The sequence below is a fragment of the Antedon mediterranea genome, chromosome 9, assembly GCF_964355755.1.
Source record: "Antedon mediterranea chromosome 9, ecAntMedi1.1, whole genome shotgun sequence".
Classification (NCBI taxonomy): domain Eukaryota; kingdom Metazoa; phylum Echinodermata; class Crinoidea; order Comatulida; family Antedonidae; genus Antedon; species Antedon mediterranea.
In genome coordinates, this window is record NC_092678.1 from 24,195,065 (window position 1) to 24,222,470 (window position 27,406).

Here is a 27,406-nt window from a genome sequence, read left to right on the forward strand (position 1 = left end):
AATAAATATTATGTGAACAAACAATTTGTTTTGAGATAAAATGCAACATTATTTTAATAGGGAAAAATCATTAAAACCACTTGCAATTATTTCTATAATTCATTGTATTTTTGTTATTGTTGAATAACAGAGATTTGAGTATGTATGTATGATGAGCTTTACATTTTGTTTTCTGGCCTTTGACCTCCGTTCTATGTAGCCTGGAGAGGTTGACTGAAATGAAGATACTAGTTCAAGTGCCAGGCTTATCAGAAGCACTAACAACAATCTATGAGTCCATTAATGGGAAGTCATTCAAGGGAAACTTGTACGAGATTGCATTTTCCTTAACCCTCTCCCCCCCCCCCCCTCCTTCCTCTTTATACATTCCCTTTTTTCATTTCATTTCAACTCGTTTCCTTTTAATTTAACTCATTCACCTTTATTTCATTCTACTTTATTCCATTCCCCTTTATTCCATTCCCCTTTACCTAAATTGATTTTCTATCCTTTTAACATTCCATTTTAATTTTATCCATTTAAATTTTAAAATTTGTTATATATATTTGTTTAATATCAAGAAAACTAGATTTAAAATGTTATCTGACATTTATACATTTTTATTTCAGTATTATATTTCCTATTTCAGTCATTTTTCTTTCTTAGATTTAAACTTTGACGTAATCTTTGTTGGTTTTTACTTCAAACCAATTCTATAGTGTTTTAAATTTCAATTATTTTATATTTTTCTCAATTTATTAGTGATTACTTTTTATATTTAAATATATTAAGCCTTCAGAGTTTAAGGTTGAAGACAGATTTTTATTTACATAATGAAATAGTTTGTAATTTGAACTTAAATCATATTTACATATTTATCTGTGATTGAATATAAATGTATGAAAGCATAATCACTTTTTCAATTATGTTTTATGAAGTCTTGAGATGCTAGACAAGTTAGAAGCACCAACCGTGCCAGATGGTTACGGATTGTCTATAGCTTTTACCTGCCTACTGGACGTTGTCAGGAGTGTATCCACGATTGTTACATCAGAACTAGAAGTAGAGCAACGACGTAAAGATCAAAGTGGCAGTAAAAAAATGAATGGTGGAACCGTGTTGGACCGCAATGATGCCGTTCTTGAGGATGTTGATCCAAGTATGTCCAAATTAGATATTAATTAATTAACTGTTGTTCCTATTTAAGTTATTGGCTTTAGACTGACATGCAATGCAAATAAGCATGATGTGTTAATATAGTTATTTAATTTTTCATCCAAGTAGATATTCTATGGGGTATGAAGGGTAATGATTTTTTTTTTACATTTAGGTCTGAAGAGTTTATGGGAAGAGCTCGTAAACGCATCTTGGTGTGGAGTTCTGGCGGCATTATCACTTCTTCTAGAAGCCTGGTAAGTTACTATATATCTCACCAGGTTTTAGCCCTTGTTATAGTTGTTTGTCATGATAAAGAAATTCTATCACATGTCATTTTTTACCTTAATCAACAATACATACAGGACAACAAAAGGGCTACTACAGTACCATTACCTAATCATTCTGTTTTATTTTTTGTAGCACGGACGAAACGGGTACAGAATCTATTTTAAAATCTCTGGAAGTATATGCAAGTTTGTGCGGCAAGCTCGGGATGACCGTTGCACGAGACGCATTCATAACGTGTTTATGCAAGGCCTCGCTACCACCCCACTACGCCCTCACAGTACTCAATATTGCAACTCCACAAAATGCTAACATTTTACACAAAGGTACATATTAAATCTAATTTTACTTTGATTGACTGACTAAGATTATTTGATATTCTTTCAAAAACAATACAATAATTTAAAATTTTAAAAGAATGTGTTATACCATTTAAGTTAGAAATTACAATTAAGCGGTCAACTTATTTCCAATGAGTCATAATTCTATTCCTATTTGTATCTCTCAGTCTTGTAAAATCTTGCTACATTATATAGTAACATTTTTTTATTTAGGTCACAAGAGAAGTATCAGTAGAGATGGTCTGTCGAGTCAGCAAGGTCAAGGGTCAGATGGCAATGCAAATGAGCCGGGTGATGGTAGGAATCAAGTGGTGGCAGTGGGTACTGCTCTACCAACTATACAAGGAACGCAGCAAGGACCCGTTATGGTAACTTATTCAATCCTCTATTTGTTACATTAAAATGACTTTTCTTAATTTTTTTTCTCACTTGTTAAATGTTGTTTTTGTATTTAAAGTGTCTGTTGTATTCGAATTAATAAATGTTTTAAAAGTTTTGAAGTTTAGATGTCAATGGAGTAGTTTTCATCATTTAATCCTTTTTACAATCTTGTTTTAAGCTAACTGCCAAAAACATTCAGTGTATGAGAGCAATTCTAAGTGTAGCTCATTGTCATGGTGGAATCCTAGGCACAGCCTGGCATATGGTGCTAACCACACTACAACATCTAGCCTGGATCCTAGGCCTGAAGCCTAGCGCTGGGGGTAGCCTCAAGGTCAGCGGAGCGGCTGAAACAGCCAATTCTGTCATTACCACTGCAGTCATGGGAGAGCTTCCGATTTTATCAGCCATGTTGTCGCGGCTTTTTGAAAGCTCTCAATATCTGGATGAGGTAGCGCTACACCACTTGATAGACGCCCTCTGTAAACTTTCAACTGAGTCGATGGAAATTGCATATGCTAATAAGGTGAAATTATATTTTGTTTGTTTTTATGGTATTGAATTGCTTACAAGGTTTATAAGTAATTATTTTATAATATATATATTGCATTTTGATGATTTTTGAAGAATTTTATTAAAACTTTCGACAGTTGCATTTCTGCATCTTTTTGATGATGTCATAAACTCCAGATAATGAGATAAATAATTCTATAGATCAGAAATATAAAGATTGAAACAATGAATTTTCTCTCATTAATTGGAGTTTAATACTTTTATTATATTTACACATAATCAGTGCAAACAATCATTTCATTGTCATGAAAATGGCTGACAAATCACGCTTTTAAAATAGAGATAGTTTGCAACTTTTTGATCACAAACTAGAAAACGGTTGATTTCAACTATTATGCATCTTTTTTAATGCTATCAGGTTACTAGGGGCGACAAGGTACCAGCATGCATTGCAGAACATTTAACAGTAACAAAAATGAACACAACAAGAATATAAAATAGTATATTGAATTCTAAATAAATTCTAAAATGATGACTAAAATAGTTAAGTTATAAAAAGTGCTTTAATTGTCTGGCAAAAGGTCGCCCTTTGACAAAATGTTCACGGTAATTTGCTCGATATTTTCAATTTTTTATTTACAACGTGTTCATTTTTCTGCTGTTGTAAGTTTACTGTACAAGTTGTGCTGTTGATTTTCTTACTTTTTTAAAAATTTGATATTGAAATGTACACTTACCAATAAATGATTGTTTAATGGCTTTACTCTAATATTTTAAGCTCTGTCTACACTATCAAACTTTATGTGACAAAAAAATGTTCTGTGCCCAAATATGGATATATATTTAGGCATATCAACACCATATTTGGGCACATCACACTTTTTTTTTTCAAACTAGTGTAGACAGAGCTTTCGAATGCATATATTTCCAAAATCTGCAGCCTATACTAACTGCATGTACCCACCTTTTTTAGTATATATCTAATATTGTATTATTACAAACTTATTATAACCTTATAACCTTATGAATTGTTTATTAGTCATCTCCAAATAATTTCCACTTTTAAATCTGTCGATCAAAATTGTGCATGACAAACTTTTTCATTTTATTATTTTATAAATTTCATGCAAGATATGATTTTCACACCCATGTTCTCTCTCTCCTTCCCAAATGTTGTACACCTTCCAATTGATACTTGGAGATCGCTTTCTTTTTAAAACAAATTATACCCTTTTAAATTCAATTTATCATAGATGTATTGAAATATAATGAAAAACTATCAAACAGATTCATTCCATATAGCATCTTATGACATCTTGTATTCAATTAGTGTAGTATAAGCTGTTAGCATGATGTATACTGACATACTCCCATTCCTATCATCATACATGCATTAAAAGAATGAATTGATTACTGCAGTAATTGCAGTAAATTAATATACTTTTCTTCAATTAAAGGAACCGTCACTGTTTGCTGTTGCAAAGCTATTAGAGACAGGTTTAGTGAATTTATCAAGAGTGGATGTTCTGTGGCGTCCAGTCACAGCACATCTCTTAGAAGTATGCCAACATAATCACGGTAGGACCAGGGATTGGGGCGCAGAAGCAATAACCTCGCTTGTTAAGGCATCGCTGGCTTACAAGTTTGAACCTCCACTACATGAAAACCTGGTGCGTAGTATTTTGGAACTGGTTTTGCATAGATCGATATTCTGAGAGATACATTTTTAAAGCTCTGTCTACACTATCAAACTAGTTTGACAAAAAAAGTGTGATGTGACCAAATATGGCGGGATCTGCCCAAATATGGTAGTAATATGAAATCATCATGTCCATATATGGACACATCACATTTTTTTGTCACATAAAGTTTGATAGTGTAGACGGAGCTTAAAGTTGTAAAATCTTGTTTTGGTACGATAAATATTGTTTCTATTTACTAAATTATCCATTTGAATTTATTTGTTAAGAAACTTCAAACAATGCTATTGTCACCATTGCAAGAACTGTCTGCCATCCAACATCCTGATATTCGTCAGAGACAACTGGAATGTGTTCTCCAGGTTCTCCACAATAATGGAGAGACATTGGCTCATGGATGGCCATTAGTTCTTGGTGTTATCGGCGCAGTCTCTGATGATCAAGGGTAAGAATGCAATTCATCAATCAGTTATCAATAAAGTATATCAGTGTTGATAACAATCTATTAATATATAGTGTCTTGATAACTTCGTGAGGTGGTTTCCCGAATGATCGTAAAATCAAAACGGTACTGTGTATGACCAACTAGCGTTATTGTCACCGACTAGTCATCAATTCATAGAAGTACTGATGAAAACACTACTTTTTATATAGTTGAGAATTGTTACATGTGATGGTATAGGATTTAATGCAATTTGGACAATTATTTATTACTTTCGTACATGAATAAATGAATTGTCGATTGTTTTGTCTTTATATTTCAGGGATAATCTAATAAGAACAGCTTTCAAATGCTTCCAACTAGTGACCACAGACTTCTTACCCATAATGCCACGGTATGGATTACAAATTTGTATCTCAGTGGCTGCTAAGTTTGGACTTCAGAAAGAAGAACTCAACATTAGTCTGACGTCAGTTGGTTTATTGGTAAGCAAACTATATGCTTATATTAAAATCATTATATTTATGTATAATGTGTGTGGCTTGATAAATTTAGTAAAACTTCAGACAGTACTCAGCTGATGTATATTGTGTTTTCTTGCAGTGGAATATATCAGACTATTTATACCAGAATAGAGTTAGCATCAGTGAGGGCTTAGTAAAAGAAGCAAACTTAGTTGAAGGAACCAACGACAGTTCTCCAAACGAAGCTCCGGTTCCTCCTTTTGATGCACTCTGGTTGACCTTATACTCAAAGCAAGCTGACCTCTGTGTAGACTCTAGACCAGCCGTTAGGAAGAGTGCAGGGCAGACATTATTTTCTACAATCAGTGCTCATGGGTCGTTGCTTCAGCAAACCACATGGAGCACTGTATTATGGCACGTGAGTATGAACTATTACAGTAAAATGAGATGTGTCCATCCACTAGTTTGGTAGTGTAGACCGTATAGACAGAGATTTACAGTATTACCTATAGCAACTATTTTTGTATGTTACTGTACAGTCATTCAGTCAACAGTGCAATATCAATGTTATCAAACCGTAACTGAAGCTCATGTATTTTGTTAACAACACTCCTTGCATTAAACAACGCTATGTTTATATTATTATTACTGTTATTGTTATGCTGTTGTTGATGAATTTGTTCATCGTCACATGACCGATTCGTTGGCCCAGGATTTAATTCAATATCTCCTGCGATCTGTAGTTCTAGACTGAAACATGCTACATGATTACTGTAATAAGTAACTGGAGACGAATATATAGTTCTACGGAGACTGTATGCAATCAATTTGACTAAGCTGGACTTGGTACACCTGAATGGTATCCATTGTTGACGTAGACGAGATACGCAGGCCTAGCATTTATGCTAGGTGAGCGAATGATGTACACAACAGGGTTTGCAATGTCAATAGATATCATTAACATTTTCAACTGGATGGACTGTATATATATACAGGCTGATATAAGTTGAAATCAAGATGCAGAACGATAGGTAAAAGGCAAATAATCTCGTACCATTGGCTTTCATCGTCTTTTTATTTGACTGTTGATTTGTTAATTATTTTAAGGTATTGTTTCCTCTGCTGGATAAAGTCAAAAAGTTATCCGGTGCAGCCAAGCAAGACAAGTCGGATATTAGTGGGGGCGCTAACATTCTGATCCATCATTCACGAGACACAGCTGAGAAACAGTGGGCGGAGACTAAAGTACTTACATTAGCTGGGGTTGCCAGAGTTTTTAACACGTGGAGGCAACAACTAATTCTTTTAGGTGAGTAAAGTTTTGAGTGGCTGTCTGGTTCTTTTGTACATAGGTCAAGTATTGTGATTGATTGCTGTAATACCACTCCCTGCAACACAAACTTTGATGAAGGTTTTTTTCGTTCATGCATGCCAGTTTATTCATTAAATCCTAATTGAGACTAAACTTCTCTTCTTTATCCTGTTCAGTGACAAGTGCTCATGACCATGCATCATTGTAGGTGCTGGCATGAACATCCATTTTCCTTGATCTTAATTCATTTTAAGGCTTGCCCACTACAAGATCATCTTCTAGGGCGTCTGCCTTCAACCTTTGACCTCTGACCTCATATCATTTTGTTTTGCTTTGTATATTAATATCAGTCATATAAATAAATGTTATGAAACTAAACTAGATCTTGTTTTCAGCACACTTCAATCCATAACCATTAACCAATGCCATTTGTATTCTTTCTTAGGTGATTTCCCAAGAGCATGGGCACTATTACTTGAACACATAGAATCTTCAGCGTTAAGTACAAGTAATGAAGTGTCGTTAAACGCATTAAAAAGCTTTCAAGAAATACTTCAACTACAGGCGTCGTCTCCATCTCCTAAAGTTCTTGAAAAGGCTGCATCTCTAGATACCTCAATGTCAGCACCAAAAGCAGAACAAATCAAAAGAACTACTTCTGGGGATAATCCTAAAATCATGCCACAAAAACAAATTGAAAATGTAATGGACGATTTCACGCTGTGGTCGACGGCATGGAGGGTGTGGCATAGCATCGGGATTAATGGCACAAAGCCTCCAACATCAAAGACTGCTAAGACTCTGCCGTCGCAACCGTTTTTAACGACGTTACTGCAGATATTTCCAACGTTGTTTCAACATATAAAGTCGAAGTTTGTTGCGTCGGATTTTCAGAAGCTTTCGCGTGTACTGCAGTGCGCGGTGTCTGTGCCAATTCATGCCGATGCATCGCCATTTTTACTTCCTTCGTCGATGCAAGAGGCTGAGCTTACTGGTCTACAGGAGGCTGCTCTCAATGCAATAACTTGTGTTTCAAAGGTAATGATTTAACTTATTCATTTTTGTTTTCAAGCTGCCATGGAACATTACGTGTACAGCCCCATTAGAGAATGTGTTCATTTTTACCTGACGTTTTTGAAAACTTCGGGTAAATGTCACTTAACCTCCTACTGTGACATGTGTTTATTTAAGTCCAACTTTGATAGGCAGGTCATTAAACTATTTGATCATCGCCGAATTCTGCTAGTTTTTGCCTGACCATTGACCTTGCATACCGAAGAATGTACCTTGTCCTAATCAATCAATTACAAGAGAGCTAATAAAATTACAGGGGTATAATAGGATTCAGGTAATTAATCACCTGCTTAGTTGATTTATCTGATAAGGATTTTGACCAAAAAGTTCTAATGGGGATGTACACCTAATGAAGACCAGAAAGGGTGGCGTATCCGAGTCAAAAAAGCCCGAGCAAGCTTGACATGATGATGATTTTTGTTGTAAAAATATTAAGAATATTCTAGCATAAAAAAGTCCTTTCTTTCCCAACAGTTGTCGATAATTTGAAATTGCAGATGTAAAAAGGATGATTTAATCAGTTGCACAATAAAATGTCAATATCTTTCTTTTCCTTGCAGGCAATAGGTACATCTGAAACCATGCAGGCTATGCACCCAGCTGTCTTTGATCAACTACTTACTTTTGTCACGTACGCTTGCCAAGCACCCTCATTTGGGCAGATTGAGACGAGAGTCATGTCAAAGACCGCCAGTAAACAGGTATGAGGAATTCATTTCAAACTTTTGTTGCTGGTTAAATTATATTTTTTATGATTAGGTTAAATCCATTTATTTGTCGTAGTATTCAACTCTCCCGCTACCGGACTCTCTGAAAACCAGAAATTTCCTCAAAACCATACTTTTCTTGAGGTTCAAATTTCTTTTACCATTAAAATTGATTCTGAATACTAGCCTTTCTTGTAATATTAGGCCAGCTTAAAGGTGTCTGGTATTGGGAGAGTTGACTGACTGTATTGGTATTTGTCAAATTTCTTTTATTTCTTTTCTTCATATTTTTTTGATACTGTAGCTATTCTCTTTTAATCTTTTGAAATTTAGTGCTAACTATAATAGTTAAAACAGAATGAGAGCATGCGACATGTTTGAGACGGAAAATAATCCTTTATTTAGAAGTGTGCATGTTTAACCACTAACAAGTACATCAACAAACAAAAATTAGCCTGCTCCATTATATTCACTCTTAAATTGATGATGCCCTAAATCATTATAAGAAGGGAGTAATAATTTCTATCAACCAGTTTGTTTATTATTTTGGTGTTGCACACCAAAGATGACCCAATAAGTCCTTAGTCTTGTTTCAGGCAGGGTCCTTCTGCTGGTCAATTGGGCAGTACACGGGAACCGGGAGCGATCCCCTACTCCTTTCGAAGAGTCAACAATTCTATGTCATAAATATTACTTACTATAATATTTACTTACTATCCACATAGATTAATTACCACCTAATTAATATATACACACTCACTATATAAGACAATATTATATCATCCCCTACCCAAAAAGTTTTTGTTGACTCCCCTATAAAAAACTTTTAAATTATCTTGAAATTATTCCTTTCATTAAAATATTCAACAAGTAATGTGTATGATAATATGGTTAGCATCTTAAATTTGCAAGTTTTCTCAGACTTTCTTTTCGTAATATTTTGTTTATTTGAACTATAAAATAACCTGGCAACACTTAAATAGCTTTTATTGTGTCTTATTCATCTACCCCCTCTATAGTCTGCTGAATATTTGCATTCATGGATTCAATGTAAGGTACTGTTACTACCGCATGCCGCTTTTTTTTTTCGCTTTCTTCCCAATGTTTTTTATTCCGTTTTTTTATATAAATTAGTTTTTTTGTTAGTTGATGCTTTTGATTTTATTTTTTTTCAAGGTAAGTAATTCATCTTTAAATTTTATGACATCAAACTATGTTTTTTTTTAAAATTAATTTTTAAAAGTTATTGATACAAGACACATGTGTATTATAATGCAAGTTTCACCTTAAAGGGACATGGCAGCACTATGCAAGTTTCACTTTAAAGGGACATAGTCAAAATTTTTGTGTTTATATCTATTTTTATGGATACAGTAATATGAAATATGAACGTAAATATACAGAGGGCAATATACAGAGGGCAATATACTTATAAGAAAAATGATTCCATCACAGAAAAATGAAGTTTAAAAATCTACATTTTACAACATCTGGAAATTCTACCTTCATCCTCTCATAATCTTATAAACCAATGCAATCTTTAGGTTCAAATCACACATTTCTTTTTCATAAATAGGTTATTCGTAGTATAATGTAATAATTGTTTTTTTCAACATTAAACATAATAATTGATAAAAAAAACTGTTTTGTTTTTATTTTTTCAAAGCTTTGTTTTGCAATTGTTTTTATCTCTTTGGTGATAGTTTATCTATACTATTGTGATATTCTGTTTTAATTCTATTTTTGTTTTGCTCACTGCTCCAATTTCCTTTTAATTGTTGCTCCTGCTATTTTGCTTTGAAAAAAACATTTCATAAATCACCCACATTATAAATACTCATCAAAGTAAGTTATTATTTACAATGCTTAAGTTTTCCGATTTATAAATTACATAGTGTTTTTGTTTTCAACAACATATTCATTTGTATCATCATCATTTTTAAGTTTGGTTAAAATTCAAATCAAGAATGTGTTTGAGTCGCTCCCTTTTGCTTGATAATTCATGTTTTCATCTCCGATATTCTTCTGCCTGCTTTTTGTTGTGTTTTCACATTAAAAAGACATCACTTACATCAGTGACATTTTAAATGAATTGACAACAAATATAATACGACATATTTACAAAGACCATCAATCATTAGATTTAATTACTGTCTGTTATTAACTATTGGGTATAACAATAGCAACGTTGGTAAAATATGTAATAGAATTAAAAAATCCAACTACCGTATTGATTGATAAATCATAAGCAATCAACATTCAAAATATTTGCAAGGACACTCAGTCAACCATGGAAATATAAGTTTATTAAGAATTAAAACAATAAGAATAAGGATATGATAGTGAGCAAAACATCTCTATTCAATCAGTAATGCTCTGTCTACACTATCAAATTATCAAATATGGTATTGATCATCATCATGTCCATATATTTGCACATCACATTTTGTTGTCACATGCAGTTTGATAGTGTAGACAGAGTTCAATAGAATGCCAACTTTATAAATGTATTTGAATAGATAAATCATTGTTTCATTGATTTTATTTGTTATCAGGAAAAATGGGAAAGTTTTAGAGGTAGCCAGCAGGTAGGTTGTCAATGGGTATTACCTGTGACAATAGTTTGTCTGCAAGTGGTGTATATATATTGCATTTATCAACAATAACAACTGCTATCAGTGTTGTAGTATTATACACTTAACTCTTCCAAAGGCAGCATTCTTTCTTTGTAAAATGAATTCTGAGAACCATATATCATGCGTTATTCAGTGGAGTAATGCACAGGACAAAGGCCCCTGGTTTAGCACTCCTTAAGGGCCCGCCAACCCTGGGTAGTTGCATTTGAAAATGCTCTGGGGCCCCTTGAGGTCTGTGGCCCCTGGGTTTAGCCAGTGAACACTCATAGCCGTTGGCATTATTCATGGTTTCTGCCCAATGGTGTTTAGAGTGTAGGCATTTAGGGCCAACCTAAAGGGTGTCTGTGGTTTCTGCCCAATAGTGTTTAGAGTGTAGGCATTTAGGGCCAACCTAAAGGGTGTCTGTGGTTTCTGCCCAATGGTGTTTAGAGTGTAGGCATTTAGGGCCAACCTAAAGGGTGTCTGTGGTTTCTGCCCAATGGTGTTTAGAGTGTAGGCATTTAGGGCCAACCTAAAGGGTGTCTGTGGTTTCTGCCCAATGGTGTTTAGAGTGTAGGCATTTAGGGCCAACCTAAAGGGTGTCTGTGGTTTCTTCCCAATGGTGTTTAGAGTGTAGGCATTTAGGGCCAACCTAAAGGGTGTCTGTGGTTTCTGCCCAATGGTGTTTAGAGTGTAGGCATTTAGGGCCAACCTAAAGGGTGTCTGTGGTTTCTGCCCAATGGTGTTTAGAGTGTAGGCATTTAGGGCCAACCTAAAGGGTGTCTGTGGTTTCTGCCCAATGGTGTTTAGAGTGTAGGCATTTAGGGCCAACCTAAAGGGTGTCTGTGGTTTCTGCCCAATGGTGTTTAGAGTGTAGGCATTTAGGGCCAACCTAAAGGGTGTCTGTGGTTTCTGCCCAATGGTGTTTAGAGTGTAGGCATTTAGGGCCAACCTAAAGGGTGTCTGTGGTTTCTGCCCAATGGTGTTTAGAGTGTAGGCATTTAGGGCCAACCTAAAGGGTGTCTGTGGTTTCTGCCCAATGGTGTTTAGAGTGTAGGCATTTAGGGCCAACCTAAAGGGTGTCTGTGGTTTCTTCCCAATGGTGTTTAGAGTGTAGGCATTTAGGGCCAACCTAAAGGGTGTCTGTGGTTTCTGCCCAATGGTGTTTAGAGTGTAGGCATTTAGGGCCAACCTAAAGGGTGTCTGTGGTTTCTGCCCAATGGTGTTTAGAGTGTAGGCATTTAGGGCCAACCTAAAGGGTGTCTGTGGTTTCTGCCCAATGGTGTTTAGAGTGTAGGCATTTAGGGCCAACCTAAAGGGTGTCTGTGGTTTCTGCCCAATGGTGTTTAGAGTGTAGGCATTTAGGGCCAACCTAAAGGGTGTCTGTGGTTTCTGCCCAATGGTGTTTAGAGTGTAGGCATTTAGGGCCAACCTAAAGGGTGTCTGTGGTTTCTGCCCAATGGTGTTTAGAGTGTAGGCATTTAGGGCCAACCTAAAGGGTGTCTGTGGTTTCTTCCCAATGGTGTTTAGAGTGTAGGCATTTAGGGCCAACCTAAAGGGTGTCTGTGGTTTCTGCCCAATGGTGTTTAGAGTGTAGGCATTTAGGGCCAACCTAAAGGGTGTCTGTGGTTTCTGCCCAATGGTGTTTAGAGTGTAGGCATTTAGGGCCAACCTAAAGGGTGTCTGTGGTTTCTGCCCAATGGTGTTTAGAGTGTAGGCATTTAGGGCCAACCTAAAGGGTGTCTGTGGTTTCTGCCCAATGGTGTTTAGAGTGTAGGCATTTAGGGCCAACCTAAAGGGTGTCTGTAGTTTCTGCCCAATGGTGTTTAGAGTGTAGGCATTTAGGGCCAACCTAAAGGGTGTCTGTGGTTTCTGCCCAATGGTGTTTAGAGTGCAGGCATTTAGGGCCAACCTAAAGGGTGTCTGTGGTTTCTGCCCAATGGTGTTTAGAGTGTAGGCATTTAGGGCCAACCTAAAGGGTGTCTGTGGTTTCTGCCCAATGGTGTTTAGAGTGTAGGCATTTAGGGCCAACCTAAAGGGTGTCTGTGGTTTCTGCCCAATGGTGTTTAGAGTGTAGGCATTTAGGGCCAACCTAAAGGGTGTCTGTTTTTTGGAAGAGTTAACTGTATATAATACTGTGTTATCAGAAACCATCAAAAACACAATATTTACAATATATGCTGCAATGGTGTGGTGTACCTAACGCATTTATTCATTTTATTGTTTTCATTTTTTATTGTCCTTTTACAAGTAGCAAAACACATTATTCATTCATATCCATGATGCTGTAGTGTAAATATAGGCAGGGCTTGTTATGTACTTGGGCTTAAACGCCACTTCACTGCCTTTCTGCAATTCTTGAATAAAATGCACAGATTTATCTTGTGTAAGCCCACACATGTATAACAACATGGAGGTTGATTGCTACCTCCTTAATAGGGAATCTACTGAATATACAGATCAAAATTAAAACAATTAATGGTAATTTTTTATTTAATAAATTAATATTTTTATCCTGAAGAGTTTTGGTATATTAATGTATAATTATGACTAACTAAATTGTTCTATATTACAATGGCTTTTCTCTTTAACTAATTCTAATTAAATTTTTATAATAATGTTATTTTACTCAACGTGAATTTAAGACAAATAATGTGATGATCCTATCAAACAAACATACCTTGTGAATGTTGTCTTGCGTTAAAAAAATGTTGTTTTTTATCATTCTTGTTGCATGAGGACAGCATGGATGTATGTTTGTGATTTACAAAATTTGGTGTAATTTGTGTAAGTGTTTACCATGGAAAAAATCCTGCGCCAAACATTCACAGCTCTAGCTCTGAAAAAGCCTTTCCTGTTTGGCCCTAGTTGGGGCACACTGCACTTCTACTGGGACCAAACATTCACAGCTCTAGCTCTGAAAAAGCCTTTCCTGTTTAGCCCTAGTTGGGGCACAATGCACTTCTACTGGGACCAAACATTAAGTTAAGTTAAGGCAAACAAATCTCTGTTTTGTGCATCTTGGGTTCTTGTCAGTTAATTGCAGGTTGATCCTGATCAGTGTATTTGTCTGTAAGTTAACTCTGTTTCTCCCATTGTCTTTAGGCTGAGTGGGTCAGTATGAATTACGTCCCTTTTGCGGAAAAAAGCCTTAGTATGACTACCGCCCTCTATAAAAAGACAGCGACGCGACAAGCAGTAATGGAACAACAGGTTTTGCAGAATATTTTAAGGGTATGTTCTTGTTATTTGGTTAATATTTCTATGTATACATCATCAGTTTTACTATAGTGTCACTCAAAACCAAAGCTGTTTTTTCTGAATCTCTTAATAATTTTGTCTAGGTTCTCCAGATGCCCCTTGGTTTGAAGTATGCATGCCCATCGGCAAGTACGTGGAAACTAGCGGTTACATCTCTATTAGAGATTCTACACATTGGGCTACCAGTTGCCCGGAACCCAACGTACAATAAACATTTCAAATCAATGTGGCTAGATCTGGCTGCAGCGTTGGAGTGTTTTCTATTTTCTGAACAGTATGTATTCACTCATTATTCATTCAAGAGAAATACAAAATAAAAGCCAATTTACACAGGCGAACGGTAACGGTATGCGGAAAAGCGTGAGCTTGCGGGTTTCTGTTCAACCTCATGTACTCTCCGCGTTTTGTGTAAATGGTCATAAGAAATAACATACAATCTATAGTTTTGTTTTGTTATTTTTGCCGCTACCGTTCATCTCTGTAAATTGGCCTTAAACAGATTAATTAAAAATCAACCAATCACAACCAAGTATCTGCAGTGGTCTAGTTAATGGTCACCGAATGAGTATCAAATTTCATCTTTTTCTAACCTTATTGGTCACCGAATGAGTATCATATTTCATCTTTTTCTAACCTTATTGGTCACCAAATGAGTATCAAATTTCATCTTTTTCTAACCTTATTGGTCACCGAATGAGTATCATATTTCATCTTTTTCTAACCTTATTGGTCACCGAATGAGTATCAAATTTCATCTTTTTCTAACCTTATTGGTCACCAAATGAGTATCAAATTTCATCTTTTTCTAACCTTATTGGTCACCGAATGAGTATCATATTTCATCTTTTTCTAACCTTATTGGTCACCGAATGAGTATCAAATTTCATCTTTTTCTAACCTTATTGGTCACCGAATGAGTATCATATTTCATCTTTTTCTAACCTTATTGGTCACCGAATGAGTATCAAATTTCATCTTTTTCTAACCTTATTTTGTAAGATGATATAGTTTGTGTTATTGTGTCCTTTGACGTTACAGCACTCGATTATATTTATTATTTGCAGTCAATGTCAATTCAGCATTTTTTTCATTTTAATTACACATTTTATGTGTCAATTTACATAATAAAAATCCTGAAAATGAAAGGAACAATGATGCATAAAAGAGTAAATAAAATAAAACGTTCAATTCAGTTGAATATAAAAATCCTGTAAAATATGATAATCAATGTTTTTAGTAATCAAAGCGTATTCTGTCTCCTTTTATGCACATCTTGATAATTAATTTTCTTTTTATGAAATATTATTTGATATGATATGGGAAGTATGAAAATGAAAATTGACCTAGATAAAATTTATGTGATACATAAAACTGCTTACAGTATATATCAGTAGGTAGGTTGTTCTTACTGGGTGCTTGATACTTATATAGATAAGGATATTTTTTTCAATTTTTATTTGAACACATTTTCGACAAAATAATTGAAATTGATTCATTCACTTTTTCTTCAATTCAAATCAGTCAGTTGTTCATTCATCATTCACTCACTAATTCATTCATTCATCCATTCATCCATTCTTTCATTCATCCATTCTTTCATTCATTCATAAATTCTATCATTCATCCATTCATTCACCCATAAATTCTATCATTCATCCATTCATCCATCCATTCATTCAATCATTTTCAAGTAATTATTTGCATTTCAATAACATTACCACTTAGGTGATATTACATATTATGATTAACCAAACATGAAAGTAACTATTGCGTGATTTTCTTAGCCCAGCACCAGTAACATTATCAGTTGAAGAGCAGCAACAAGATGAGGCTATGGATGTCAAAGTGGTGTTACTAATACAGAATGAGATCTTACCCTATTCAACGGCGCTACCCCCACAATTCACTGCAAAGATTATGGGCCTACTCAACCGGGGTTCAATACACTCAGCGAATTCATCTAGCTTTTTAGGTAACATTTTTTAAATGCTTTCTTTATTTGCTTTTGGTTAAGTTACTCTGTGCAGAATTTTTTGCTCGTGCCAAGTGACAGCCTCCCACAATACATTGTAATATTAGTCTCTAGTCTCCCACAATACATTGTAATATTAGTCTCTAGTCTCCCACAGTACATTGTAATAAATCTCTAATTTCCCACAATACATTGTAATAAGGTTCTAGTCTCCCACAATACATTGTAATAAGTATTCGATCTCCCACAATACATCGTAATAAGTCTTCAATCTCCCACAATATATTGTAATAAGTCTTCAATCTTCCACAATACATTGTAATAAGTATTCAATCTCCCACAATACATTGTAATAAGTCTCTAGTCTCCCACAATACATTGTAATAAGTATTCGATCTCCCACAATATATTCTAATAAGTCTTCAATCTCCCACAATACATTTTAATAAGTATTGAATCTCCCACAATAGATTGTAATAAGTCTTCAATCTCCCACAATACATTGTAATAAGTATTGAATCTCCCACAATAGATTAAGTAAGTCCACTTTCATTGAACCAAATAAGAGAGTATTTTGTAAGAAATGTGATCAAAATATTAATGAATATTTTGTTGATCTTTTCTTGCAGACACCAATAACAGTCAGCTGCGTGAAGAATTTGCAAAGACCTGTTTTGAGACCCTACTACGATTCTCGTTTATCACCCAGAGCCTTGTGTCAGAAGAGGGCGCAATTACTAAGATGGCAATGTCGGCATTGCTGCAGAGATGTAGAGAGGTTCTTAGTAAATATGTAGAGGATGAACGATTGAGTGGAAAATGCCCATTACCACGGTAATAACAAAAATAAGAATTATAAAAATATTTTAACATTTTCAAAAACAAATACAAAACTAAAATATGGGGATTAAATAATGTTTAATTTAGGGATGAACACAGATTTGAACCCAAGACCTTGCAAACAAAACTGCAGTGCCAATATTTTTATTTTACATTTATTAATAATTTGTTTTAATGTTTCTTTTTATTCCTCATTGATTAATTTTGAAATATTTATGTATTTATGTTATTTCATTCTGTCTAAATGTGAATATGCCAATAATAGAATCAAAATCCTGTCTCTGGCTGGTTTTGTTTGATGTTTTCTTGTTCATGGCCATGTTTTTTTATATTGTATTTTTATGAGACAAAATAAATGAAATGAAATGAAAAAATAAATACAAAACACACATATACATTAAATGCTTTTATTATTGCTTTTTCTTTTATATCTATGTTTATTTTTGTAAATGTTGGTGCTTAATCATACCTTAATGGTAAGGAGTTAATAAAATGTTGAATATATACATTAAAATATAAGTGCAAGAATATTAAATGATAAAAATGACAATAAAATTCTCATTTTTTAAAGGTCACGAATGGCAGAAATATCATTTGTGCTGAAAGCACTTACAACTTTGATGGAATCATTAAAGAAGGCACACAGTGGAAATGGTAACATTTAATTATGTCCATCAGACAAAATAGTTAAAAACAACAATAATGACAAATTGATATGTCAAATAATGGACAAAGGCAGAATTCCAAAAAGATAAAAAGCTCGGTCTACACTATCAACTAGTTTGACAAACAAAAAGTGTGATGTGCTCAAAAACGTATTGTAATGGAGTCTGTTAATTTGCCTAAACTGGATTCTATGGGGCAAAATGCTTGAAATAATTTATCTGCTCATCCATATTATTTTATTATTATAATTATTATATTATGTACTTGTACTATCTTTATTAGTTTATTTTTTTAATTGATTTTTATTTCTATAATATTAACTTGTCTCTAATAATAATAAGCTCTATCTACACTATCAAACTTTGACCAAAAAAATGTGATGTGCCCATATGGACATAGTGATGTCATATCACTACCATATTTGGGCATATCACTACCATATTTGGGAATATCACTACCATATTTGGGCATATCACTACCATATTTGGGCATATCACTACCATATTTGGGTATATCACTACCATATTTGGGCATGTATCATATATACTTGTTGATAGACAGAGCTTTATATTTCTGTTCTTTTTTTCAGTTGATGTAAATACATGGGACCAAGTAATTGATCTTTATCCAACGTTAGTAGACTGTACCACATGCACATCAACAACTGTGTGCAGCGCCCTCAGGGATGTGCTAAGCCAGTATCACGACCTCTTGTTGCCCCCGTCCGGTGCGATGCAGAATGGACGATGATGTTGAGACTTAAGATTTATGTGAAAAATATCGTGTGCAATGTTAGGTTCCATGTGTGGCAAGAACACTTGTCGACACCCAGGAGTCAAGTTGGTACAGAATGTATGTGATGATATGTAGGTGACAATACTGGGAATAATGACTTTGTTCAAAGTAGGTTTTCTAATACAGTAAGAGATTGAGAGATACTCTTGCATACTCCACAACTGCGACCATTGTTACTAAAACCTTCTCGAAGCTGATCCCTAAGTTTGACTAGCTCTGCCCTCTTCAACCTCCATCTACACATTGGGTAATACTCTAGTTGGCGTTGCCCTCTTCAACCTCCATCTACACATTGGGTGATACTCTGGTTGGAGTTGCCCTCTTCAACCTCCATCTACACATTGGGTGATACTCTAGTTGGAGTTTTTTAAATTACATAATCAAGATCAAGTAGAGGAAGCCACCGACTGGTAATCATACAGTATATGATGGATGTGACTGGCAGAGCAAGTTTAAATTATGACGGAACTTTTGACCAATGTTTTAGTTGAGTCACCAGACTTAATTTGATCAATTATGCCTAATTTTCTAAAATGAAAGCTAAACCTTGGTTGGGATGACTGGAACTACTGTTAATAGGTACAAAAAGGTCCTAGTTGTGTTGCCAAACCAAGTCCCTCCTACTGGAACACTTGCGAATATGGATAAACTATTTTGGATAGGCTGTGTAGAAATCCTGGAAGGCAGGCATACCAAATATGGTTTTGGACATTTTGCATATTTTTGATTTAAACAATATTATTTCTACTTACAGTATTTACTAGATAACAATTTTTGTTTATTATACTGTTATTTTATTTAGTATATCACTAATTAATAAATGAAAATAAAATTCTATAAAATGAAAGTGCACAACAAATTCATATATAATATTGATTTTTTTATACAATACACTTCTCAATGTTGTAATGTGAACATAATTATAAAGTTTTATATTTAATTGTATATCTTGATGTTAATTATTACTTTAATTTACTTTTTAATTTCTCTTCTGGGGGTTGTGGTTATTGAATGGGATAGGGTAGGGAAGGGAGGTGAGTGTAAATCCCCCCCACCCCCCTAATTATCTTTGCTATAAAGGCCCATTTACACTGGGACGATAACGATCGACGATAAATATATAAGCATGCATTTTTTTACATAAAACATAAGAAAATTAGAAAGGTTTTTGTTCTAGAACTATGATAATCATTATGCTGTCTTTGATTAAAAAAAATGTATCTTTTTAAAATTCCAATCAAGTCATGATAAATAAAAATAATAACATCGTTGTACTGCCACGATATTAATGCTTTTACTAATCATGACGTCATTTGATTAGACTTGTGAAAATGTAATTTACATCAAAGGAAGCATAGATGATCTACTTTCACACATTGTCTTCCTTTTTTTTCTAAAGTATAAATATCTGTTCTTTTTTGTTTAATGTGTGGAAAATAAATAAATAAATGAAATTGTTATTCTATAGTTCTAGAATGAAATGTTTTTATATTTTGTTTATGTATGACAATGCATGTTTGTCTATTTATCGTTGATTGTTATCGTCCTAGTGTAAATGGGCCTTTACAACGAGGTGATCTGTGTGTTCACACTGGGGAGGTAGTAGTTTGTGAAGGACCATGTCAAAAATGATTCTACTGCAGTAAATACATTTTGTTTATGCAGTAAAATAAATGTTTTTTTTGTCATACACTGCATTGTTCATTACAGCTATACGTTGAACATTGAATCAATCATATCATTAGTAACTGTAGTAGAATCATTCTAAAGCGTGGTTCCCACTAGCGACACAAGGACGTACGCGCAACGCAATCGAGTTGACCAATGAAAAGCCACTGTTCGAATAATGCATCGCTTGTGATTGGTCAAATTACTATACGTTGCCTTGCGTTGCGTCCTAGTGGGAACCAAGCTTTACATCTAATTTTAAAGTCCTCATTATCATCTACTACAAGGTGCTTTGTATAAAATGAATAGTAAAAACGTTCTGTATGGATAGACCTGGGTATGGTAATTGTTTTAATAACAAATTAATGAATAATATGATTTAACATTGAATATATCATGTAAAGTAGCTATGTTTAACATACAGTCATGTACTATACAAGTGATAGCATTGTTTTAATACATTATATGAATATAATATTATATATAGATATACTTATTTTACAACATATATGGATGTTCTGTAGAAAGAATTATATAAACGTAAACATGTCCACTAAAATATTGTTTAGTTTATGTCAACATATTGTGTATATAAGGGTGTATAGACTAATCTTGGACTATATAAAGTGGTATGCTTGGTTCCCACGCAACGCAAGGACGCAAGTACAATTTGACCAATCACACGAGATGAATTATTCGAACTGCCGCTCGTCATTGGTCAACTAGTTCGCAAATTGCGTTGCATCGTAGTGAGAACCTCGCTTTAGAAACCGTATAAGGTATGACGCTCAGTCACCCCTGATCCGATAAAAAATTCGTTGTATCAAACTTATTTCGGATTCCGTACAAAACGTAGTGCGAACCGCAGCGCCCGAAAAACTTGAGACGATAAAGGATTTGACCAATCACAAGTGATAAATTATTCGAACTGTCACTTGTCATTGGTCAACTTATTTGCGTTGCGGTTACATCCTTGCGTTGCGTCCTAGGAGGAACCACGCTACAGTTACAGCGTTGCGCTTACGTCATTGCGTTGCGTCCTAGTGGGAACCATGCTGTACAGTATAGAGTTGCGCTTACGTCATTGCGTTGCGTCCTAGTGGGAACCACGCTGTACAGTATAGAGTTGCGCTTACGTCCTTGCGTTGCGTCCTAGTGGGAACCACGCTGTACAGTATAGAGTTGCGCTTACGTCATTGCGTTGCGTCCTAGTTGGAACCACGCTGTACAGTATAGAGTTGCGCTTACGTCATTGCGTTGCGTCCTAGTGGGAACCACGCTGTACAGGTAGCGTTGCGCTGACGTCATTGCGTTGCGTCCTAGTTGGAACCAAGCTTAATAATGATAATACACACGCCATTATTTTGAGCTATTTTTGCTTTTTAGATCGTTTTTGATCGTTCAATTCTCATGAAATACTCATTAAACTACACGCATCAATATCGGAGACTTGAGTGCATTTATTACTATTACGTGGTTCCCACTAGCGACGCAACGCAAGGACGTAACGCAACGCAAGGGAATTAACCAATCACAAGCGATGACTTATTCGCTTGTGATTGTTAACTGTCTATAACTTCGCTTGTGATTGGTTAAAACGCTTGCGTTGTGTTTACGTCCTTGCGTTACGTTCTAGTGGGAACCAAGCTTAGGTAATGTTTTAAGAAACAATTGTTAACATTTAAACGCACTTTAAAGTTGTATTGTCCCCCAAAACATGAAAAATGAAGATCAATTAAATCAAATTTTGAATAGACCATATTGTAGCTATAATAAAGTTGTTCACTTTCGCCAAAAAAAAATCCGAAAAAATTATTAATTTCGCTAAGAAAAAAACAAAATAAGTTAATCAATTTTCCCAACTTGTCAGCTCAAAATTTAGGCCGATAGAGCTAACTCATAAATATGCATGATATGTTAATGAGCATCGACACAAACAAACATGGATGATGCACGTTGTACAAACACCCAGAGATCGACGCGACTGGGGGTTTCCCTTGATCGTATGTAAAGCTAAGCTGTTAATTTGTCGGTAAGTAGGCCTAGACGGTTATTTTAAATATAATAATTATATATATAACGCAAACTAGACAGACGTAGGCCTAGAATAATACATGCATAGGCATAGGCTAGTAGTACTATAGTAGTATCGTAGTAGAGCAGGCAGGCTGCTGGGACAATTGGGTCCCTGCAGAAAATGCCCAGCTAGGCCCTTTACATTGTACTCTTCATAGACTGGCCTAGGCTAGGCCATCAATCCGAAAATACAGCCAGTCTGCTGTACCATATACATAATTTACAGTTGAATCTTGTTTAACTAGTTTTATGATAAAAATAAAACAAACATTTTTTCAGGGAAAATGGTTACAATACAATACAACTTACAACAAGCCTGAAGTTGAGAACCTTCCTCCAGCAGCAAGTACAAGTAGACAGAGGGGAAAAGCCAGCTTAGCCATTTTACAACACAAACTACTGTTCTTTACCATGTTACTCTGTACTGTAGTAAGTCAAATACTGTACTTGTTTTCTCTTTATTAAGTTGTAATGTGTTTTACCATAAAAAGTTAGTGTAGGCCTACTTATATGTCAAAGCAAGCAATTTCACTAGCCCACATTTTGTACAAAATGTGCATGATCTAGACCTATTTCTAAATACCAAATTCCAGGTTTTCGTACTTTGCCGAAATTAAAAACTTTAGATTTTGTGAAATATTTAACTTATTTATACATCATTATTTAAAAATTTTTATTTAAAGACGTTGAGCTGATGAAGACTGGAACAGAGGTCACATTCGTACTTCATAAAGACAACTCAAGATAGACTCTGTATTGGAATATGATTGGATATTGCAAGAAAAATATTTGTGATGCTGCATTCGGCCAGTATGTTCCTGTTCAGCTTGTAAAATGTATAATTTTTTTTATAAAGCAATAATATTTGTACAGTATATTATTTTGTAAACATTCAATAAATAAAAAATACTACTAAAACAGTACACAGAATAAATTCTTCAATTTTACTTACACTTCATAATGTTACTGTAAATATTACAGTGCAAAAGGAGTTAATAAAAAATATATATATATACAGTTACAGTATATCTTATTGAATTCCTGTATTGTTTTTTGTGTCAATTTGTCTACTAATATCAATGTGTTGATTGTGGCAGTAATTACGGCAGCTATAGTCTTCTAAGATCGCTCATATCCATTACAAAGTGTCATTTTAATAGTAAGAAATGTTTCAATAAATTTGTGAATGTTGCCACTCTGTACGGTACATTTTGTGTTTCTCACTACTTCACTTGCTCTTATTGTTCAATCAATGTTAATACCTGAAAAAAAAAGAAGAAATTTGTATCAAAATATCTGCACAAAATGGTTAATTGTGCAAATGTTGATTTGAAGCTATTGCATTTGATGCAGAAAATATTTTTAAAATACTGTACAGTAAAAACATCCAAAACAATATTTAGATTTATTTGGTAATTTTCTCTGCAGAATAGATAGTTGAAATCCTAACAAATTAAACCAATTCATCATGATGGAAAAAAAAATTATAAACCAAAAATACACCCCTCCTGGTGGTGGTCTAGCCCTAGCTAGCAGTGTACTGCCTAGCCTAGGCCTACCTCTACTTCTACTAGAAACAGAAGGAGGCAGCAGGTAAGGCTACCCGAAACTGCCTGCCATGTGGTTGTGCTAGTACTACTAGGCCTAGGCTAGTACAGTAGCAGCAAATTCGGGCCTAGCCTAGGCCTAACTAGGCCTCTCCTGCTAGCGAAACAAAAACTCACCTAAATAAATAAGATTCAACATCAAAGTTACCAACCGCAGTTCTACTTAGTATTCTGCTACAGTGCTAGCTATAGTCTATCGTCTCGCGTCAACGTCACTACTCGACTCTCTCTATGCATTGCCATCGTCGCGTTGTTGGCTGTTTGTTGAGCAAGAGAACCATCATCCACACGATGTATCCATACAATATGAATATTTATGAGCTAACTCAGGTCAAGGGTTAAATTAAACCGGAACACGTTTGTCTTCCAGACAAATAGCTTCCGGTTGGTTAATTTTTGCTTTAAATTACGATTTTCTCGAGTAAATAATTTTTCTTTTCGATCCAATTTGAGTTCAAAGTGAATAACTTTTATGTGCAATTAAAATGGCCTATTCAACAAAAATATTTAAAAAAAAAATGTTTTCAGGGGGACAATACATCTTTAAGTGTTTTGTATGTTAACCATTCGAGACGGTGTATCATCAATAATTTGAACTACTTAACACAAAGACAAATATTACTTGTGTACATCGAAAGACAACAATCCTTTTTTTTTTAACCTTTTAAAAAGAAAACGAGAAATTGCTTTTTTTTTCTATTTCATGCTTACCTGAAATTATTTTAGTACAGCAAAGAAAAACCAAATATAGTTTGTACGAAATTGTTTCAGTAAATAAAAACTTCACTTCACAAAAATATATAGCAAAACACAGTTGATAAATAAGTGGATTCATCACCGTAAGTGACAATTTGGACCATTGGTGGACTTCCGGGATTGCACTTCGGTCTCGGATGTGTTATAGGGAGTATTACCACACCCTTAGCAACCCACCCATAATTACAGCTGTCATAGCCCATCGCCCAAGCCGCTTCAACTTCCTCCAGTGTAGCCATTCTTCCCCCATGAGTGGAACAAAGCTCTTCTGCCGCGTAAAAATTTAAGGAGTAGCGCGAGTCGCCTCGTCCGTTCATTACACGGTGATCAGGGAACGGATCAGTATCCGGAACCGTCTGATTTTTAGCGGGGACAATGCAAAAACCAAAATGTTCGATATTGGTTTGTAAGTTATATAGGCGAAATTCGTCACTTCTGGGGTAATGCCAAAATTCTGGAGGCTTGTTTCCGACACAAGCGTTGCCAACCAAGAAGTTTAAATGCCACCCCTCCTCACAAAGATCAACTCCATTGGTCACTGTACTATTATAAACTTCACTCGGTGTCGCAAGGCGGCCGCTAAATGTTGAGTTGCAGCACGTATCTGCGTCTTCTGGACTCAGTCTTCTTGAACTGTTAGCAGTTAGTCGAATAATTCGTTGATTATCTGGTAAATAATCTAGCGAATCATCCTTATCTTCCCTGTTGCAGTAGACATTAGCCAGATATTCCTTGCAAGGAAACACATTGCTGTGCTCTTCTGGTGATCTCGGCGTGCACTCATCTGTGGGTTCAGTGAAGGCGATCTCACCACTTTGAAGCCAGCCTTCTTCGCAGCAGTTGTTCTCCATACCTGATTGAAACGCGTTGTACAGTTGTTCGTAGGATAACAGTGAGCCCATGTTACTTACACACACTTTCTTTGCATTGCTGTAGTTATCTACAGGTGGCATTAAAGCTATTCCGTCTAGATTTTTGAGAAAAAAAAGTCAAATATAATATATAGCTAACATAAATAAATTGACATACAGGCCTATCTTTCGGCCGGTTGTCAACCCATGACTATATCACCGTCATCGTACTAGACTGCATCAGTGCCATTCATATAAGACCAGGTCATCTACCCGGAAACATTTTATTTATGAAAAGTACACTACAGCCTTCAGGAAAAATTCTTTCATTTTTAACGGACCATTTTTATGGAATAAAATTATTACCTACCTTACTTTCATTTTTAAAAAAATGCAAACAATACTTAATCCATCAATATTCTTTAGATAGTTAATAAATTTGTTACTATGTGAATTTATTCCTTACTTTTCCTTGTATTCATATTCAATCAAATCTGTTTGGCTTTTTTGTTCCTTTTTTTAGAAAGCAATTTTTCGTTACCATGTACTATGTGATGTATTTTGGAACTCAGCCTTAAAGCCTTTTTTGGCTTACTTGAGTCTCCTCACATAAACAAATAACTACCCAGGTTTTTTAAATTCTTTTTTTTTCTTTGTCTTGTCATATTTTATGTGGAACAATAAAATGAAATGAATGAAATTTTAGCGGAGTATTTTTGATTGCTTGAGTATTATTCTTTGTTTTTTTTACACAAATTTCATAAAATATATAAAAAGAAGAAATAAGGTACAATAAAGTGTGAAAAACAACTACAACCATTTTAAATTAAGGGTGCCACAGATTAAAAGCAAAGGCTGACTGTGAGTCTTCTGGTGGATATCTTGTCAGTCTTCTCACCAATGATGAATTGAAAACAGTCCTCGACTACGTTAATACCATTTATGGAGCAGGAGATTACGTTACCGGATTATCACGTCAGGTGGGATTAGATAGAAATATAGATACAAATTGGAAGTCGGAAGCAGGACAAGAGTTTGGTTCTAATATTGAGTGGCATCCTAAGGATCCTGATACTGATGTCGCTATTACAGCTGGCATGAGAATTCATACTACTGATATGGTTTTGATGGACACACCAGCAGATGGTAGTATAAACTCAAATTCAGATGGGTACATATGTGTGAACAGAGTAAGTAAGATTATTACTACTACTATTACTTGTTGCCGTTTATATTTATCTATAAATTGTATCATTTAGGGTAGGCCTAACTACAATGCTTTTAATCTGTGGCACCCTTAATTTAAAATATAAATTTACAAAAATAATTACAAAAAATTCATAGGAACATTACAAAAATGGAAAAAAATATAATGTATTGTCTTTACTTACATTTCTTTAGATCACCGTCATCGATTATCTGTAAAGTATTAACATACACAATTAGAATCTTTATACCTTTAAACTGTTATTGTCTTTTAGCGCCTCATCGTACCTCAACGTTCGGACACGTGCGCGCTGCTAACGAATTAAGATGTGACTAATTATATTATTGTACATCTACTAATCTATGTTTAGAGAAAATAAAAAGTAATCGTCATTTTGTAATGAATAAAAAGGATGTATGAAGTTTTTGTGTGAAAAATGGCTTATCGTGTATCGCGTTGTTTTAAACACCACTACACAGTACATTAAGCATGTACGTACGTGCGCGCGCACGTATGCGCTTACCAAGAATATAATTATATTTTAGAGGGATGTTCATAGCGCGCGTATTAAAGCCAACATTAACCCTACCTTTTCCATATAGTCAAACGATGAGTTATGAACAACATACCCATCGGTCCGCGTCTGTTTGCTGATTTGACACACCCTGTCGCGCTCATTGTAGTTGACAGAAAAACAAAACATTTTCTGAGAGCAAAACAGTAAACATTGGATACG

The 27,406-nt window shown here is 34.9% G+C and overlaps 1 protein-coding gene and 1 long non-coding RNA gene across 11 annotated transcripts in view; both read left to right on the plus strand.

Moving 5' to 3' along the window:
• Positions 1-21,624, plus strand: part of LOC140059436 (protein MON2 homolog) — a 31,792-nt gene extending 10,168 nt beyond the window's left edge. The window contains exons 13-34 of one of the 10 annotated variants that reach the window (XM_072105348.1): positions 200-307; positions 918-1,138; positions 1,310-1,391; positions 1,558-1,748; positions 1,977-2,131; positions 2,323-2,670; positions 3,076-3,093; positions 4,115-4,327; positions 4,627-4,802; positions 5,122-5,284; positions 5,403-5,681; positions 6,371-6,572; positions 7,021-7,613; positions 8,210-8,350; positions 9,376-9,411; positions 10,912-10,944; positions 14,077-14,205; positions 14,316-14,506; positions 16,017-16,204; positions 16,834-17,038; positions 17,616-17,698; positions 18,300-21,624. In XM_072105348.1, the coding sequence (XP_071961449.1) occupies positions 200-307; positions 918-1,138; positions 1,310-1,391; positions 1,558-1,748; positions 1,977-2,131; positions 2,323-2,670; positions 3,076-3,093; positions 4,115-4,327; positions 4,627-4,802; positions 5,122-5,284; positions 5,403-5,681; positions 6,371-6,572; positions 7,021-7,613; positions 8,210-8,350; positions 9,376-9,411; positions 10,912-10,944; positions 14,077-14,205; positions 14,316-14,506; positions 16,017-16,204; positions 16,834-17,038; positions 17,616-17,698; positions 18,300-18,460 (3,916 nt within the window). In that variant the 3' untranslated portion in view covers positions 18,461-21,624. The remainder of the gene's footprint in view (positions 1-199; positions 308-917; positions 1,139-1,309; positions 1,392-1,557; positions 1,749-1,976; positions 2,132-2,322; positions 2,671-3,075; positions 3,094-4,114; positions 4,328-4,626; positions 4,803-5,121; positions 5,285-5,402; positions 5,682-6,370; positions 6,573-7,020; positions 7,614-8,209; positions 8,351-9,375; positions 9,412-10,911; positions 10,945-14,076; positions 14,206-14,315; positions 14,507-16,016; positions 16,205-16,833; positions 17,039-17,615; positions 17,699-18,299) is intronic. The other 9 variants (XM_072105350.1, XM_072105352.1, XM_072105349.1 and 6 more) reach the window with 9 other exon arrangements.
• A 486-nt stretch (positions 21,625-22,110) lies between these two features.
• On the plus strand, positions 22,111-23,147 carry LOC140059092 (uncharacterized). Its single transcript, XR_011847108.1, has 3 exons — positions 22,111-22,205; positions 22,529-22,678; positions 22,933-23,147. It is a non-coding gene; the product is annotated as an uncharacterized lncRNA (long non-coding RNA).
• Positions 23,148-27,406: the final 4,259 nt, after the last annotated feature.